At 52.4% G+C, this 17,699-nt stretch overlaps 2 protein-coding genes across 2 annotated transcripts; one reads left to right on the forward strand and one right to left on the reverse strand.

Moving 5' to 3' along the window:
• The first annotated feature begins 9 nt into the window (after positions 1-9).
• Positions 10-15,275, forward strand: LOC122154443 (endoplasmic reticulum transmembrane helix translocase-like). The gene is given in 27 exon segments (XM_042802821.1): positions 10-323; positions 982-1,071; positions 1,369-1,559; positions 1,922-1,994; positions 2,321-2,476; positions 2,614-2,683; positions 3,334-3,440; positions 4,089-4,218; positions 4,500-4,555; positions 5,197-5,323; positions 5,586-5,723; positions 6,184-6,304; positions 6,891-7,048; positions 7,852-8,027; positions 8,422-8,532; positions 9,059-9,184; positions 9,485-9,593; positions 10,107-10,306; positions 10,697-10,793; positions 11,223-11,404; positions 11,713-11,827; positions 12,119-12,295; positions 12,298-12,317; positions 12,726-12,868; positions 13,421-13,536; positions 13,680-13,822; positions 15,004-15,275. Coding segments are annotated over 27 exon segments (3,540 nt in total). The 5' UTR covers positions 10-26; the 3' UTR covers positions 15,115-15,275.
• Positions 15,276-15,632: 357 nt separating this feature from the next.
• On the reverse strand, positions 15,633-17,629 carry MVB12A (multivesicular body subunit 12A). The gene is given in 10 exon segments (XM_042802823.1): positions 15,633-15,852; positions 15,979-16,029; positions 16,109-16,155; positions 16,158-16,172; positions 16,479-16,561; positions 16,714-16,836; positions 16,921-17,047; positions 17,134-17,230; positions 17,319-17,414; positions 17,499-17,629. Coding segments are annotated over 10 exon segments (786 nt in total). The 5' UTR covers positions 17,583-17,629; the 3' UTR covers positions 15,633-15,789.
• Positions 17,630-17,699: the final 70 nt, after the last annotated feature.

Consider the following 17,699-nt stretch of genomic DNA (forward strand, 5'->3'; position numbering starts at 1 on the left):
GTGGGGTGCTGTGGGTTTCTCGGAAGATGGCGGCGGCCGCGGACGAGCTGGTCTCGTCGGTGACGCTTTACCGGCGGCGGCCGCGGCTCCTTCACGGGACCGTGCTGCCGTTCGTGGCGGGGCTCTACCCGGCCTGGCTGTGGCTGTGGGGGCCGCGCGTGTGGGCGGCGTGGCGGGAGGAGGAGGAGGAAGGCCCGAGGCCGGGCCCCGCGCCCCCCGAGGCCGCCTTGCTGGCCCTCGCCGCCATCGGCGTCGTCCATTTGCTGACGGCGCTCTCGGGGCTGTGGTCGGTGCACGCTCACTGCGCCCTCACCTGCGTGCGGGTGAGTCCCGGGCCGGCGGGGCCGGGTGCGGGCTGCCCACCCCGGGCAGCGCGGGGAGGCTCCCGCCGCACCCGGCGGGTTCTCCGGTCGTGCGTGGGGTGGGTGGGGGTGGGGGTCCGCTTTTCCTGCGGGTGGGTGTTTCGACGTGGCAGAGGCACCTCAGCCGTGCCGGGGAGCTTCGTGTGTTCGAGAAGATGCCCAGCACCGAAACGCTTCGCCCTTTCGCTGGGCGGTGGGGAGGGGGAGGCGCGTGTGGGCCTCGAGCCCCGGCCCCAAATCGCCGGCGGGGAATCCAGGGAGTTTGCACACAGGCAGCCTGGGGATGATGTGAGAGTTCAGGGCGAGGGCCATCAGCCTGTGCTGGCGTGGCTCGTTCCTCTTTGTGAGTTTTGCCATTTTCGCCATTGCGCCGCGTCTTAGTGGCAGGTGGATATGTCTGAAGTGCAAACGAAGTACTGAAGATCCTTCCTCTGGTGGCAGCGTGTGGTTTTGGGGGTGCGTTGGGATAATTGTGTCTTTTGATTCTCACAACGGCTCCGTGAAAGCACGTGGCTGCACAGAGCCCTTTTTAGCACAATCTGGCAAGGATTTCTCCCCAACTCATTGAAATTCAGGGTCCGTGATCCGCCTTATGACACGTATCTTGTTTGTGTTTCAGGAGCCTTGTCCTAAGAAAGCCACATTGGCTAAAGTTGTGCCAACCCCAAATAACGGATCGGTAGAATTAGTGCCACTCCACAGAGACCAGGTAAGGACACGGCTGACGGGAGCAGCCCTGGCATTTGCCACATACCAGGGACCTGCTGCATCGTGCTGTCAGCCTTCAGTTTATTAGCTTTTAACTTAAGCAACTAGGGAAAATCAGCTGTGGTCGGTCAAAAGCGGGGATGTTAAAGATTGCACGGTGTCTCCTGGTGCATGTACCACGAACAGAATCATACAATAACTGGAGATGGAAGGGGTTGGGATTTGAGTTTTTCCTTCAGGTGGAGTAAAGCCCTTGGTGTGCATTCAACTGGTTGTTTTTTTATCCCCCTCTCTGCAGGGTGAGGATGGGCAGGAGGCTCTTTCCTTTGAATTTCAGAAAATCAAATACTCTTATGAGATAGACGGCAAGAAACAGTTTCTTCCTGTAGCTTTCCCCGTGGAACATCCCCTTTGTTACTACCAGAATGCCCGAGGCTATCAGGAGGACAAAGATATCCGAGCAGCTGAGAAGAAATATGGTACAAACAAGTAAGTTTTCCAGGTGCAGATATCTCTTTGCCAAAGAATCTCACTGCACCAGGAACAGCAGTGTTGAGCCACGGTCCTAGTTCTGTTTTTTACATTTCAGTTACTCCTGGCACTTCCTCCAAATCCCCTTAAGGACAGGGAACAGTATCGGGCCAAGGGGTTTTCTCCAGGGTGGGCTACAGTTGGAAATTAATTGCGTATAACAAACTAACTGAAACAAAGTAATTAAAAAGAGGGACATTGTGGGTGGACATTCTGGAGTACAGCCTGCTCTGACACCAGAGACTGCAGGAGGCTTTTGGGTTGGGCTTTTGCTGAGAATCTGGAACATTTAAGTTAATGAGGATACAATTCTTTCCCAGGGCAGAGATGGTGGTGCCGGAGTTCTTGGAACTCTTTAAAGAAAGAGCTACAGCTCCATTCTTCGTCTTTCAGGTAAAATGAACAAAGAAGGAGCTGTAAATGTTTCTATCTGCTGAAAAATGAGGGAACTCCTTACAGTCCTGGCTTGAGAGCCATGGATCAGCTGGCAGCTTTCTAAAATCAGGAGTGGCTGCTGTTCTTGCACTGTAATATTGATTTTACTTCTGGGAGTGACTCTGCTTCTTACTGTTGACTTACTGTGATTTTCTGTTTTTCTGGCTTCCTACAATTAAACATGTACTAAATTAGCTTAAAAACCCCCCAGAATTCCTAGAACTTGAAGGCTTTTGTTTTCTGAGGGAGATGAGAATAACGTCAGTGTCTTGTTCTCCCCGCAGGTGTTCTGTGTGGGTTTGTGGTGCCTGGATGAATACTGGTATTACAGTGTTTTCACCCTCTCCATGTTGGTTGCATTTGAAGCTTCTCTGGTCCAGCAGCAAATGAGGAACATGTCAGAGATTCGAAAAATGGGCAACAAGCCATATATGATCCAGGTAATCAGAACCAGAGGGGGTTGTGCATGAAATTTATGCTGTAACTGACTTGCTGTTCCTTTTTCTCATCCTTTTTCTCTGATTTCTGGAGCATGCAGAGCTTCTCAAAGTGCCTTTTTTTTATTTTCCCCCTACAGGTTTACAGAAACCGCAAGTGGCGCCCCATTTCCAGTGATGAGATTATTCCAGGGGATATCGTTTCCATTGGTAATGACCTGCACGATAAACAAAGCTTGTTTAAAATCAGATTCCTTCGGGTGTGCTAAGTTGTGCAGTGAATTGAATTAGACCTAAAAAAAATCTAACGGTCTTGGTTGGGTGCTTTTGAGGACTTAGGTGTCACAATTCAAGGGTCCAAGAGATGAATCCTTGGGCTGGATCTCTTGAACCTGCTAGCTGTCTTGAAGAAAGCTAAATACTGAGATAAATTGGCCTCAGACTCTTCAGCTTTGGATTGTGAAGATGAAGAGTTTTCTTCCTCCTGACAATATCTTCCTCGAATGGATGGGGGAAGGGCAAGCCTCTCTTTTAGCCTTGCTCTGCTTTTTAAGCTTGTATTACCCCAGGATACGGTGCCAGTCTTTGAAGCTTGAATGGCAATAAAGAACTAAGTGACTTAATTTTCAACTTTCCTGGTCTCAGTAGAGACCTAATAACTTTCAAACTCCTTCAGTTCTCAGCAGTGCTGAGTGGGTACGTGCTGTGCTGGACTTGGCCCCCCGTGGGAGGTTTGAAGCTTTAGGAATTTCCTGGATGTCACCTAAACTGAAGCAGAGCTGTGCCCTGCCAGACAGATAGCCAAACCATAATCACTTCTGCCTTTGAGGAGCTTCTCAGGTTTAATGTATTAATTGCAGGCCGATCTCCTCATGAAAATCTAGTGCCGTGTGATGTGCTGCTGCTCCGTGGAAGGTGTATCGTAGATGAAGCTATGCTGACGGGAGAGTCTGTGCCGCAGATGAAGGTCTGTGTGAAATGTCCTCTCTGCTCTCCCTTTGTTGCAACCTGGAAAAGTAAAACCATTCAAGGCGCTGCAGCATCTGCCAGTGCAAATCCGTCTCTTTGTGAACACTGGCCCAGGCAACCTGGCCTGTTTGTTATCAGCTCCTGTAATCAGTGATTGATGGTCCCTGGTAAATGAGAAACAGAAATGTCTGTTTTGTCTGGCAATGGCTCCGGCCTTTGGGTCTGAGCTCCCAGCGTGTGGGCACGGCATCGCCCTCCTACACATTCCCCAGTCTGGATTCCTTTGGCAGGGTAGAGGTGGGAGGAGGAACAAGTGTAAAGCACTTCAAAACCCAGAATCTTCCTTCTTTTTGTGCCAATGGGTGACTTAAAAATAATAAAGTAGTGCTTGCAGAGCCTCCCTTGTTGAATTCAGCGTGCCAGGGGTGAACTAGTCACCCGAAACCAGAATCTCCCCAGATGCCAGGCTCTAAACCGAGGCTGATCAGGAGCTGAATGATGTGTTAAGGTCTAGATTCGGGATTCAGTTCAGGCCACCTTCAGCTGAAGTGAGGCTGACAGCTTCTCGTGAGATAAGAACAGAAAGGAGCACTTGAAGGCCTTTTGTTGATAGGGGTGAACCTGAGACTTGAATATTGTTCTGCAGGAGCCTGTGGAGGATCTCAGTCCTGAGCACGTCTTGGACATGCAGACAGATTCCCGGTTACACATCATATTTGGGGGAACAAAAGTGGTGCAGCACATCCCGCCCCAGAAAGCCAGCACAGGACTGAAACGTATGTACCTGCAGAAATTCCCTCGGCGAGGGCGTGTCGTGCGCTCACAGGTTTATTTTGAACTGCTTGATGCACTCTTGGAGGATGTCACTGAGTTATTCTCCTTGGCCCTGCCATTAATGATTTACTGTGATTGTTTGACTGCTGTGATACTCTACTGAAGTTGACTATGTCCCCTTGTAAGCGAGAGCAGGGTGTAGCTTCAGGTGTTTTCTGTCTGTGAAAAGCCTATAAAAGATTTCCAGTAAGCTTAAGCATCTTCATTCCTGCTCCTGTTCCAGCTGTCGATAACGGGTGCGTGGCGTATGCTCTGAGAACCGGCTTCAACACATCTCAGGTAAGATGGGAACGTGCCTTCTCCCCTCTGTCTTGGCGATGATTGTGCCGTTCAGCGCTTCGCTGTAAGGAAATCCTTGTGAAGCACAGCAGTGGGGAAATAGAAGTCAGAGCATTAAAATGACCTCTGGGTTTGGAAGAGGAATCAATAGGGTTGGTGTGTTCTCTGAGTGTGAGATATGTAGCCTGAGGGTTGATGCAGAAGCCTGGGAGTCAGGATTTGGGGTCCCTGTTGTGACTGGCTGCACTATGTATATACTACAGCTCCTGGTTGTCCCTGTTTCTGTAATGAAAATGGTTGGGAAAGGGCGTTTTGAGGGTGTTTGTAGAGACTGGAGATGCGGACATGAGCTTTTTCAATTGAAAATTGAAGACTGCTTCAAAGCAATCACCAACTCAAGTGACTTTAGCAGCGAGTTTGGGGTTTTTTAACAGATTAATTATGGGTGACTCTAGGCTGCTGCCTATTAAGAGGGTCACGGAAGGTGGAATAATTTTCAGGCTCGGGCACCAAAACACCAGGGAGTCATTTTAAAATTGGGTTTCATGCATATTTTAAACAAACTACTGCATTACATATTTTTTAACAAGCTACTGCATGCTGCAGAGATAGCTTCTTGCACTGAAGGCTGTTCTTCTCAGGGGAAATTGCTACGTACAATCCTCTTTGGGGTGAAGAGAGTGACAGCCAATAACTTAGAGACCTTCATTTTCATCCTGTTCCTGCTGGTCTTTGCCATTGCTGCTGCAGCATACGTCTGGATTGAAGGTGAGATTTCTTCTTGCCTCTTCCAGGTCTCTACACAGGACTTGTACCAAAGCTTGTGGCAAGGCCAGTTGACGTAATTTCTGAGAGTTACAATAGCTGGGTTGGGCTGCGCCAGTGTTTCAGTGTAGGGGCCCACACTGCACTCTGGATGCTTTTCTTGCCCTCCCTAGGTAGGTGAGCTTCTTTGTGGTATTGATCTTAGTTCTGTGGGGGACACAGTCTGAGGATGAGGAGATCCACAGGTCTCCGTCTCACTCCATAGGCACCAAGGATCCGAGCAGGAACCGTTACAAACTCTTCCTGGAGTGCACCTTAATACTGACTTCAGTCGTTCCGCCCGAACTTCCCATTGAGCTCTCTCTGGCTGTCAACACCTCCCTCATCGCCTTGGCCAAGCTCTGTAAGTACCAAGCCTAAACACAAAACCAGGACTGGGTTTCTGGTGCCTGGAAACGTGTGAAATTACTGCAGTGTCCTCAGTTTCTACCCAGTGACAGTGTAGGGTTTGGAGGTGGAGTGTATGAGGGGTTTAAACCCCAAAGAACTTAGGAGCTGTGGGCCTTGAAGTGGGTCCTAAAGCAAGCGGAGGAGGGAACGGTTTGCTCCATAGTCCTGCAGTTCTGCACTGAGCAGGTTCCTGTATGTGGAGTAGGGAGGTCAATGACTTTTGTGTTTCACTGTGCCACTGCTACTTGGTGTCTGTTCTGGTATCAGATGCCACAAAAATTCAGAACGGGGCGTTTCGGGTTCATCAACTCTATCGGAGCACTGTGGTGCTAGCTCCTGTCTTGTGATTCAAGCATCCCGTCCTGGCTTCAGTGTAGCTGGTGTCTCACAGAATTTCCTCTCCTCCCTTCCAGATGTGTACTGTACAGAGCCCTTCCGCATCCCCTTTGCAGGCAAAGTTCAAGTTTGCTGTTTTGACAAAACGGGCACGTTAACCAGCGATCACCTTATAGTGAGAGGAGTGGCTGGGCTCAGGTGGGTCCTGGGTGATTTTTCGTTATGTGATTTGCTGTGGGCTGGGCTCTGGGCCCTGGGGGAACTCCTCAGGGATTGAGAGGGAAAGAAGTGGATTGAATTGGAAGGAGGGAGGGTTGTTGGTCTCCAGCAATGACTGTGGGCTCAGGACCTGTGAATTTAATTGTCGGGAGGGGGCTTCTTGCGTAGAGTTTTTATGTAACTGGGATTTTCGCTGCTCCTCCATGCAGTAACCTCCTGCCCTCTTGTTCTGCTGCCATAACGAACTGCACTTGAAGTCTAGATGCTGCAGCAGAGAGACATCCGAGTCCTTCGATCCTGCAGTTCCTTAAATGTCTTAGTTCAGGCCTCTACTTTGAGTGTTCTGCTTGAATCGAGTTTGCTCTGGAGGACTGTCAGAAATTACAGGCTTTGGCACTGTTTGCAGTTGAGACAGCGCCAGGTTTCCCGTGGCTTTGATCTCACCATGAGAAGCTCTTCTGTTTACTGTATTAGAGCAGGAATTTGGGGCTGGGAAAGGTTCCAGAATTTATCTGAGATAATGTGAACGGGTCTGTTAACATGAGCAGTCTTTTTTATGCTGCAGGGATGGGAAAGAAGTGACACCAGTATCTGACATTCCTGTAGACACCCACCGAGTGATTGCCACTTGCCACTCGCTTGTACAGTTGGATGATGGGACGCTGGTGGGAGATCCCTTGGAGAAGGCGATGTTGATGGCCGTGGACTGGACCCTGACCAAAGGTAAAACCTGTTTCCAGCTCCTACCTGGTTGACACCTGAGCCCTGATTACATATGCTGTGGGTTGTGGGGTGGGGTTTTTTTGGGGGGTGACCACGATAACACCGGTTTTGTCAGTTCTGAGCATGCCATGATCTAGCCTGTGGAGATTTCCTGTGCCTCATACCAGCTTTCTGCGAGGAGTGAATTCCATCTGGTGTGATCCCAGGAACTGGTTTGGGGCACTGGAAATCCTTGTGCCGCATGTCTGAGGGACAACAAATAGTAGAAGTCCGTTCTCAGGACTGCAGATACTGCGTTCTGCCTCTGGCAGGCTCAGGTTGGTGTCGTTTGGTTCCGGTTGTGCAGACTCGGTAAAATCAGGGCGTGACTAGATCACAGTAGTGAAAACATGACCGTGTGGATTTTAGCACCGTCTGCGCGGCGGTGTGTCTGGAGGCTTCCTGCTCTGCTTCCTTGTTTTTCACATACACAGGTAATTACAGTAGAAATCTTCCAGAAATATTGTATACATATCCTACAATGTGCCAGTGTGGGTTTTGCTTCTGGATTTTCACCTGTGGTGATGATAATATGCTATAAATGCCCCTTCAACCTGCTGTGTAGCTGTTCATACTAATGCACATAGGTGTTTTGATCGGTTATGTCCCTTAATTCACGAGAATTTCCAGCTCTGTGTGCTTGTATCTAGAGAGGAAATTCATATGATCTGAGTGACCCATGGGTTCCTTTGAGACCTGAAGGGAGGGATGTTGCTTTTGATACCGAGAAACCTTTCAGGATTTCCTGATCTGTTTGTTTCCAGATGAGAAAGTTTTCCCCAGAAGTATTAAAACTCAGGGACTGAAAATTCACCAGCGCTTTCATTTTGCCAGTGCCCTGAAAAGAATGTCTGTCTTGGCGTCGTACGAGAAGATCGGCTCGACTGATCTCTGTTACATTGCAGCTGTGAAAGGGGCCCCAGAGACGCTGCACAAAATGGTGAGCGCATCTCTCTAGGAGAGGCAGGGCCTCCTCTAGCACCTCTGCTCATCCCCTTACGCCTCCGCCTGTCCCTGCCCGCTCTGGAACCTGAACGATGTAGGGATTTCACCCCGCGAAACGGCACAGTGAACCCGTGCCTGGGAACAAACTCCCCTGGGGAGTCTCAGTCTAATCCCAGTGAGATCTGAATATCTCACCATAGGTGTTCCTGGCCCTGTTGCTAAATCTGAGGGCCAAGTCTGGGGCATCTCCTATTTTGCCCTTGACAGTGAGGGACCCTCCCAAAGGTGCTTCTTTTCCCCTGTCTGCATAATTCTTGTGAAATGCTGAAATACGCTACTGAACTGTGTTTGAAACTGTATTAATATGATGCTTTTCCCCACATCTCTAGTTATCTCAGTGCCCCAGCAACTATCACGCGGTCCACACGGAAATTTCACATGAGGGGGCAAGAGTGCTGGCCCTTGGCTACAAAGAACTGGGGCACCTCACTCACCAGCAGGTATATCTGTCTGTCTAAGCCTTGAAATCAAGCTCCTGACAAAGGAAACGGAGATGCTGTGAGCAGGGCTGGGGAAGAGGGGGTCTCTTTTGGGATGTAGTTGCCCAAAGCTCCCGTAACCGTGTCGGTTTTATGATCTGGAACTTCTGGAAAGACGGCAGACTCTGCGTCGCGCTCCCAGCTTTGAATCCCTCCACGTTACTGATCAATATTTGTGTTTCCCTGTTGGTGAAGCAGGGTCAATTCTTTCCATGTAACGACCGAAGAAGCTTAAGACTGAACTTCTTAGCTGTGCACCTGTTTTTTTGTGGGGATGGGCACGTGTGAATGTTTTCAGGGCTCACTGGAGCTCTGTGCCAGAGCAGCCTTTCATCTGGAGCAGCTGGGACCAGTCTAGAGTTGCTCTGTGCATCTCGGAGCACCTGTTGTGTTTCTGGTGATGCTTTGATTGCCGGGAAACACTCGCTGGAAAACAAGATTGCTGCTACAAAGCAGCAGGTAACACTCTGCTGATTCGCTTTGGCAGGTGCGAGAGATGAAACGCGAAGCTTTGGAGTGCGATCTTAAATTTGTTGGATTCATTGTGGTTTCCTGTCCTCTCAAAGCTGACTCCAAATCGGTCATCAGGGAGATCCAGAATGCATCACACCACGTAAGCGCCAGCAGCGTCCTCACCTTACTGGTGGTGGTTGGGACGTGGAGCTTCAGTACCAGAAGCCTTTCTGGAGCGAGGGCAGGGAGACCTTGCGCATATGGTGTTATTTTTGCGGTGGGATTTGCCCTGGCTCAGAGAGAAAGCCTTTCTGCAGGGTGCTGCACAGGCCTACACCTCGTGGGGAATGCCACCAGCATCCAAGCTAGGCAGAAGTCTTCTCAGCGTAAAGGAGACTCGCTGTGAAGTGCCACTTGCCTCCCCAGGACTGATTTTTGACCCCTCTCGCTTTCTCCTCAGGTAGTGATGATAACAGGAGACAATCCTCTCACTGCCTGCCATGTGGCCCGGGAGCTACACTTCCTCCAGAGGGAGCACACCCTCATTCTTCAGCCTCCTGTGAGCAAAGGTACGCTGTCCCTTGCAGGAAACTCCTCTGTGTTTTGGAGGAAAACAGCCAAAGCCCTGCTGGGGTCTTGTATCACAGGCAGCCACATGCTGTTAGCGCTGCTGCTTGATGCTGATAGTGGAAATGACTCCCTTTCCTAGATAACCTGCTGTCCTTTGTCTCCCCTCTGGCTTGGGGTACTACGCAAGCTACGTGCATTCCTCTGCTCCGACACCAAGCCATCTGAGCACTAAATAAAAAAAAAAAATAAGGGCAGCTTGAAGGCCTCTTTGCTGTGCAGGTTCAGAGGCCATCCAGAGAATCTGAGCGCCGTGTCACTGCCTGCAGGGAAGGGAAGTCTGCCTAAAGACTGTCCCTAGGGGGGAGGTGGGCACGTCACTGTCCCGAAAAGCAGAGGTCCTTGGGAGCACAAAGCGTGAGGGGCTGCCAGCGCCGGGGTTGGGATCTGTCGGGTGGCTGGGAGTGTTTCTGACAGCCAGGCGCCTCGTGTCAAGGTCGTGCTTCTCTTTCCAGGCTCCAGCTGGAGGTGGCAGTCCGTCGACGGTGCCGTGGTGCTCCCGGTGCTGCCAGCTTCCTCGCCAGAGCTGACGCAGCGATACGACCTGTGCGTGACTGGGGAAGGACTCTCTCACCTGCAGGCTGTGAACAGGCACCAGCTGCTGAAACTCATTCCGCACATCCAGGTGTTTGCCAGAGTGGTGCCAAAGCAGAAGGTGAGAGATTTCAGCTGCTGCTAAACCCCAGCCTTAGCAGGGTTCCCAGCAGGGCTCGCGTGGTGCCACGTAGATGTTAGCTCATGATTAACGCTAAAGCTGTTTTAGCAAAGCTGTGTGACCTCTCCTGTTACCCAAGCCAGCAGGCAGCAAGAGCTAGAGCTCAGGACATGCCACGTTGTTATCCTAAAGAACCCTGAGCCCATTGGGCCGTTGTAGCTCTTAACCAGCTCCTAAAGGTGAAGCTTTCGGAGCCTGGGGGTGAGGCCAGTGAGTTCCTGCAGAACAGAAGCACTTGACCAAGCCGTGTAACCCGGCGCAGCCGGCAGCCTCTCGGAGCGTGCAGGCTGCCAGTTCTCACCACGCCTTGCTTTTTTTTTTTTTTTCCAGGAGTTTGTAATCACTACTTTGAAAAGCCTGGGCTACGTCACGCTGATGTGTGGGGACGGCACCAACGACGTCGGAGCTCTGAAACACGCAGATGTGGGTGAGTCTGCACGCAGGGCTCCCACGTGTACCACGCTCGGAGTTTGCTTTGCGTCCCTAACCACAAACCCAGAGTTTCTCTGGTGTTTTGAGGGCTGGAATCAATCTGACCAGTATCATTTGGTGGCATAAACCAACACAAAGAAGGTGGCTCGCTGTGCTGGTGGAATACGCGCTGTGTGCACCAGCAGGCAACAGGAATTAGCTGCAAACACATTTTCCTAGGAGAAAGATTCTTCCTGTTTTGTTTTTTTTTTTTTTTTTTCCTCTTAAGCTTTACTTCAGCAACTGTAACATCTCTGAAGTCCCTGTGTAACTAGCCTGCCCACCTGACTCCAGGTTTAACTAGCAGTTGGGATTCCTACTTTGTGAAAACACTCTGCCAGCAAAGGGATTACAGCCCTTTTTCCCTGTTTTTACCCTCTTTCAGGAGTGGCACTGCTGGCAAATGCTCCTGAGAGACTGCCCGAACGGAGGAAGAGAACTCGAGATGGACCCAGTGATGGGAGGCCTGCCCTGCCGTCGATGGGGAGCGGGAGTGTGAAGCCCACCTCCCGTGGTGCCAAGCACAGAGTCATGTCCCAAAGAGAGGAGCAGCTGGCCATCCAGAGGGTTGGTAACTACGTAGTTAAAAGCCTGTTAACTTCCCCTTGCTCTTTGTTCCTCCTCTGGTTTACTGCTAATTCATGAGAACTACAAGTGGTAGGATGTGGTGGGACAAGACCAGCTTTGCTGCTGCTTTTCCTCTGCCCAAATCCATTCTGGTGTCTCAGAAGGTGCTGCTTCTCCAGCCAGCCATCGAGCTCCTGCTGCAAGCGTGAAGGCTCCTCGGGCTCCCCTTGGAGCAGGGGTGTGGGAGAGGATAGATTTGATCCCAGTTGTGCTGACGAGTTGTGCGTTTGTATCTTACCGGCCTGCAGGAGCGGATCAGTCAGGTCCTGAAGGATTTGGAAGAGGAACGTGTACCAGTCGTGAAGCTGGGGGATGCCAGCATTGCAGCCCCTTTCACCTCCAAGCTCTCTTCCATCCAGTGCAGTAAGTGCGTGGTGGGAGCTGAACAGTTGGTGTGCACCTCCCCATCTCCGGGGAATAAGTCTAGATTTGAAAGAAGCCAAAACGGAGGGCGTGGGGTGGTGAGAAGTGCCCCCAAACCCCATGGCTTTGCCAGCTGTTTTCGTGGAGCGACCCGGCGGGGGTTCCTTGGATGGGGATGCAAGCAGAGCGGGGGTTAGCTTCCCTCTGTTCTGCTTCAGAAAAGGAGAGGACTGAGGGACGAAGCCCCAGGACCCGTTCTGTTTCCAAACGCTGCTTCCTCTTGCTCCTCAGTCTGCCACGTGATCAAGCAAGGTCGTTGCACGCTAGTGACAACACTCCAGATGTTCAAGATCCTTGCCCTGAACGCCCTGATCCTTGCTTACAGCCAGAGTGTCCTCTACTTGGAAGGGGTGAAGTTCAGTGATTTTCAGGCAACTCTGCAGGGTCTGCTGTGGCTGCTGTTCTGCTTCCTTTCATCTCCAGGTCGAAGGTAAGGGCAGGGCAGGGCGTTGGGACGGTGGCAGTCACAACAGGATTACTGAAAGAGCGCTTCTAGCTAAAAAAAAAAGCCGTTTATTTTAACAAATGAACCGTCCACAATGGTGGAGGAGGTGGGGGTTTTTGTTCCCCTGGATTTGGGAGGCTCCCGCGGCTGGCGCTCACTGAAGGGAACGTCTTGGGATCGCTGGCTGGCAGCGTGGCTCAGGGTCCAGGCGCAGGGGGCAAGGACAGTGCAGAGAAGTGATTCAGCTGAGGCTGTTCCCTGCACCAGCTAAGCTGCGGGGAATTCTCCCAGGCGTTTCCTGAGAAACTCAACTGGTAGTTGGATTCTGCTGGAAAACTGCCTGGAGATGGTCAAAACGTTGAGGTCAGCCCTGCTGGTTTTTGTCTCTGCCAGCCTTTGAAGACGCTTTCCAAGGAGCGCCCGCTGCCAAACATTTTTAACCTCTACACGGTCCTGACGGTGCTGCTCCAGTTCCTCGTGCACTTCCTCAGCCTCGTGTACCTGTACCACGGTGCCCAGGCACGCAGCGACTCCAAGTAAGCGTCTCTTCCTCCCACACTGAAATGTTTTCTCCAATTGCTGCTAAGCAGGAGGAGGGGGGAGAGGCCTCCCTCACCACAGGGCTCTTTCTGTGAGTGTTTTATCGCGCCTGCCAGGCTTTAGGAGTTTAATGTGTTAGACCTGTCCAGAAAAAGCAGTTTGGAGCTGTACCCCGAGTGCAGGGGCCAGCAGCTCGGCATGTGGCTTACGGTCTGTGACACGTTGTGCTTCCGTGTCTGCTGTCCCCACACTGGGAGGGAAAAGGGAAATAGAAATAACACCGAGGAGGTGGATTACTGGAAAGTTGTAAGGAAAAAACACAAAAACCTAATTTTTTTCCACTTTTGTGAAAGAGAACCCAGTGATTACCTGTGCTTGCAGCATCTGCAGCTCTGCCCTTACCTGTGCAAGCACGCGTGTTTGGGAACAAACTGTTAATGCGCAACAAAACTTAATAACCCGGGGTCAGTGGGGCTATGTGAGGGAAGTTAAATGTTCCTGGTGATTCTGAGTCTGGTCCCCTGATCCAGCTTTTTGTCCTCATTTAGACAGGAGGAGTTTGTGGATCTGTACAAGGAGTTTGAGCCCAGCCTTGTGAACAGCACCGTCTACATCATGTCGATGGCAATGCAGATGGCCACCTTTGCTATCAACTACAAGGCAAGCCAGGTTTAAATCACATCTCCGGCAGCACCAGGGAAGCAATTTTGTAATTCGGATGCAATAATACAAACCAAGATGTTCTTCTCTAATCACAATCGAGTCCAGCCTCACCCCTGCTCACACTTTCTCCGTGTTGTGTTTCAGGGCCATCCTTTTATGAGAGTCTACGGGAGAACAAGCCTTTACTGTGGAGCATCGTCCTTTCAGGACTCGCCATCGTGGGCCTTCTCACGGGCTCCTCGCCAGAATTCAATGAACAGTTTGGCTTGGTAGAAATCCCTGCTGAGGTGAGCAGGCGGCGTTTCTCTGCGCCTGCTGAATTTTACGTGCGGGGAGGACAGGTCTGAGCCTCTCCTCGAGCTCTGGAGGAATCTTAAGGTTTTTAGCAGAATGTTGGGCAGGACAGATTGCCCAGAGCAGCTGTGGCTGCCCCCTCCCTGGAAGGGTTCAAGGCCAGGTTGGACGGGGCTGGGAGCCCCCTGGGCTGGGGGAAGGGGGCCCTGCCCGGGACAGGGGGGTGGAGTTCGATGATCTTTAAGGTCCCTCCAACCCAAACCCTCCTGTGACACTCAGACAGCACCGCAGAGGAGCGCTACCTACCTAAACAGCTTTAAGGGAGAGGACGTGGTAGCAATCCTGCGGCAACACTGGCGTGTCGGGACAGGCTGGGGGGTGCAGGGGTTGAGAGCAGCCCCACGGAGAAGGACTGGGGGGAACTGGAGGGTGAAAAGCTGGACATGAGCCAGCAACGTGCGCCCTCAGCCCAGAAAGCCACCCGTGCCCTGGGCTGCAGCGAGAGAAGTGCAGCCAGCGGGTCGAGGGAGGGGATTCTCCTGCTCTGGGGAGCCCCCCCTGCAGTGCTGGGGCCAGCTCGGGGGCCCCCAACATCAGAAGGACCGGAGCTGCTCGAGCGGGGCCAGAGGAGGCCACGGAGATGCTGGGGGGGCTGGAGCAGCTCCCCTGGGGGGCCGGGCTGAGAGAGTTGGGGGGGTTCAGCCTGGAGAAGAGAAGGCTCCGGGGAGCCCTTCGAGCGGCCTCCCAGGGCTTAAAGGGGGGGCAGGAGAGGTGGGGGGGACTCTGGATCAGGGGGTGGGGGTAGGACAGGGGGTGATGGTTTTGAACTGAAAGAGGGCAGATTTAGGTGAGATAAAAGAAATTCTCTACTGTGCAGGCGGTGAGGGCTGGCCCAGGCTCCCCAGACTTGGGGGGCGATTCCCTGTCCCTGGGGACGTTCAGGGTCAGGATGGATGGGGCTCTGAGCACCCTGGTTGTGGTGAAGCCGTCCCTGCCTGGGGGGTGTTAGACTGGATGAGCTTTGCGGCCCCTCCAACCCAAACCAGCCCGAGATGCCACAGTTTTTCTTACCATTTAGCAATTGTTGCAGCACGGCGTGAAGGGAAGTTCAAGGTCTGGTTCTGAGGGGACAGAGTGACTGCGAGGGACTAAGGGGTTGTGTTTGCTTCCCTAGTTCAAGATGGTGATCACGGAGGTGTTGCTGGCTGACTTCTTCCTCGCCTTGTTAGTGGATCGAATTCTTCAGTTTCTGCTGGGGAGCGCAAAACTTAAAGTGCCTTCCTGAACCGGCTTCCGAGGTCCTCGCCCCCCGCGGCGCGACACCACGGCCAGCACCCAGGGCCACCTTTCGCCCTCGCAAGAATCCTCCCGACTTCTTCTGACAATAACTCTGGTCCTGTTCAGAAACAGGCGTGGGGAAGCTTTCTTCGAAATCATGTGGAAAATCACCTCGTGAACCAAGGCCTGACTTTTTACTGGTGCCGGGACGTACCACCAACTGGCGGGAGTTTTGTACTGCCCTAACGTTTAAGGAAACGTTTACAGAATTTGGTAACTAAAATCAGAATCGCTGTATTTTGAAACATGTTTGGAACTTCCTTTGTGAGGCTGACAACTTTGTGATGTTTTTAATACACGGAGTAAAAACAGCAACAACCTAAAGGTGAGGCCAAGGGGTAGGAGTCCCTACACACCAGAAATGGGAAGTTACGTTCAGAATAGAAAGTTGTAAGGCTGACAGTGCGTAGGAGAACCACCCCTGCCAACCCTGAAGCCCTATTTCACACTCATTAGCGCAATAAGTTGGCAGGTGAGAAGAGAAACGTGTTTATTTTTCTCCCGAAGCAATTCCCGTGATCGGATATCGATTGCATTTCTTCAGGTACCCGGAAATTTAATCAGAGAGAGCGAGAGGAGCTTGGCCCCGGTGCAGTTTACATCCTTGAGGTAGACTCCAGCGCTAACAAACGCTGGGTGGGAGCCTGGCAGCAGCCGTCCTTTCGACTACAAAAGCATAATTGTACTGAAAAACACCAAAAAAAAAAAAAAAAAAAAAACAAACCAAAAAAAGCAGTCAGGACCCTGACAGATTCTGAATGTGGCTGCTGCCCACCCCAGACGCGGTGCACGACCAAAGCAGCCTGCTTACCTCTTCCTCAATATCAGCGAGTGACTTAACATTCAGGTTTGCAAGGATAGCCTAAAAAAAACGTAAAATATTTCTAATTAAGACTAGGTATGAGGTAGGGCTGAGAAGAGCAGCTTAAAGGAAGACTCACGTTACTGCCAGAAGTGAGCTTGCTTTGGAATTTGGGGTGTAGTGTGAAGGCACTCCATCCATAGCTGGGGAGAGAGGGAGAGAGGCTGAAAACGCACAGTTACGTAATTTCTACATCAAGCAGATGAAGAGTTTGAGCAAGATGTCAGTGCTGGCTTAATTCAAGCGAGGAATGTGGGAAGGGAGAAGTTTTTAAGAAAAACCTTCCACTAAAAATGTAGCTCAAGTCCAGTCTTTAAAGCTAACAACTGCGCGGAAACAGTTGCGCAGGATCCAAAGCAGCTGCTTTTTATTTCCAAGTAGCCCTTAAGGAGGGCTCCGCCTGCTTTATGCAGCTGCCTCCTTTGAGGTGAGATGAAGAAACAATTTACCCGAGAGGCCGTAGATGCTGGAGGTGTCGTACAGAGATTCGTGCTGAGAAACTCGTTTGATGCTGCTTCGAGCCGCGGGTGACCTGTAAAATCACAGTAATTAACGGCAGGTAACGAGCTCCAGAGCAGGGGAACGGAAACCACGAGGTGGCAGCAGCACTCGCAGGGTTTATTCCCGGTTCAGGTAAGACTGGGGGAAAAAAAAAAAAAAAATCCTAAATTATTGCGTACATACTTGTGGTCTGAGTCAGGGGGCTGGAGCGAGAGCTGCCGCAGGGCTGCGCTGAGCGTCCGCGGCTTGGGGATGGGTTTCTGAACCGGCCCTTTTTTACACCATATGGCAAAGTTACCAATTTCCCTAGGAAAAAAAAAAAAAAAAAAGAAAAGAAAAACCAAATCCAACCCCCCTCAGGTTTTTGGGGAGGGGGGAGCGCTCCCCTACCCTATTTTCAGGTAGTGCGGGAGGGCTTTGCTCTTGGAGCTCAGCTTGAGGGCGAAGACGGCGGTTTCGGCGGCGGCGAGCGGCAGCAGCTTCACGTACAACCGTTTCTTCCGGGAGCTGCCGGTCCCTGCGGGGGGGGGGGGAGCTGGACCGGGGAGCAGCACAACCAACCCCCCGGGGGGGAAGGTTTGGGGAGGGGGGGGCAGCACTTACGAGGCTCCGGGAATTCGGGGGCGCGGGTGTAGCCGGCGGGCTGAGGGCTCCGGTCGCTCAGCACCAGCACGTCGGTCACCACGGGCCCGGGAGGCGCCTGGATGGGACGGGGGCTCGGTGGGACGACACCCCCCAACCCACCCCGGTCCCGGGGGGTGTGTGTGTGTCCCCCCCCCGCCTCGCACCTCCGCTCCGCCGCCGCTCACACACAGGTACCCGCCGCCCTTGTGCCCGAAGCTTTTGCCCAGGTTGGCCGCCGCGCCCTCCACGGTAACGGCGATCTGCGGGCACAAGGGAGGGTCAAACCGCCGTGGAACCGGGCGGCAGCTCCCCGACCCCCCCCCCCCCCTTCCCCCGGTGCCCACCACGGTCCAGCCGGCGGGGGCAGCCCCGGGCGCGGCCGCCACGGCCACGCCGGTGAGCGGGGTCTTCTCCTCCTCCTCCGCCATTACCGCCGCGCCAGTAGCCGGAGCTCCGCTCCTTCCCCCCACCCCCCCCCGCCACCATTGGACGGCGCAAGATGAAAGTCTGCGGCGATTGGCTGGCGCGCTCCGAGCGACGCGCGC

The sequence above is a fragment of the Tyto alba genome, unplaced genomic scaffold (genome assembly GCF_018691265.1).
Source record: "Tyto alba isolate M040663 unplaced genomic scaffold, T.alba_DEE_v4.0 Super-Scaffold_4, whole genome shotgun sequence".
NCBI classification, from domain to species: domain Eukaryota; kingdom Metazoa; phylum Chordata; class Aves; order Strigiformes; family Tytonidae; genus Tyto; species Tyto alba.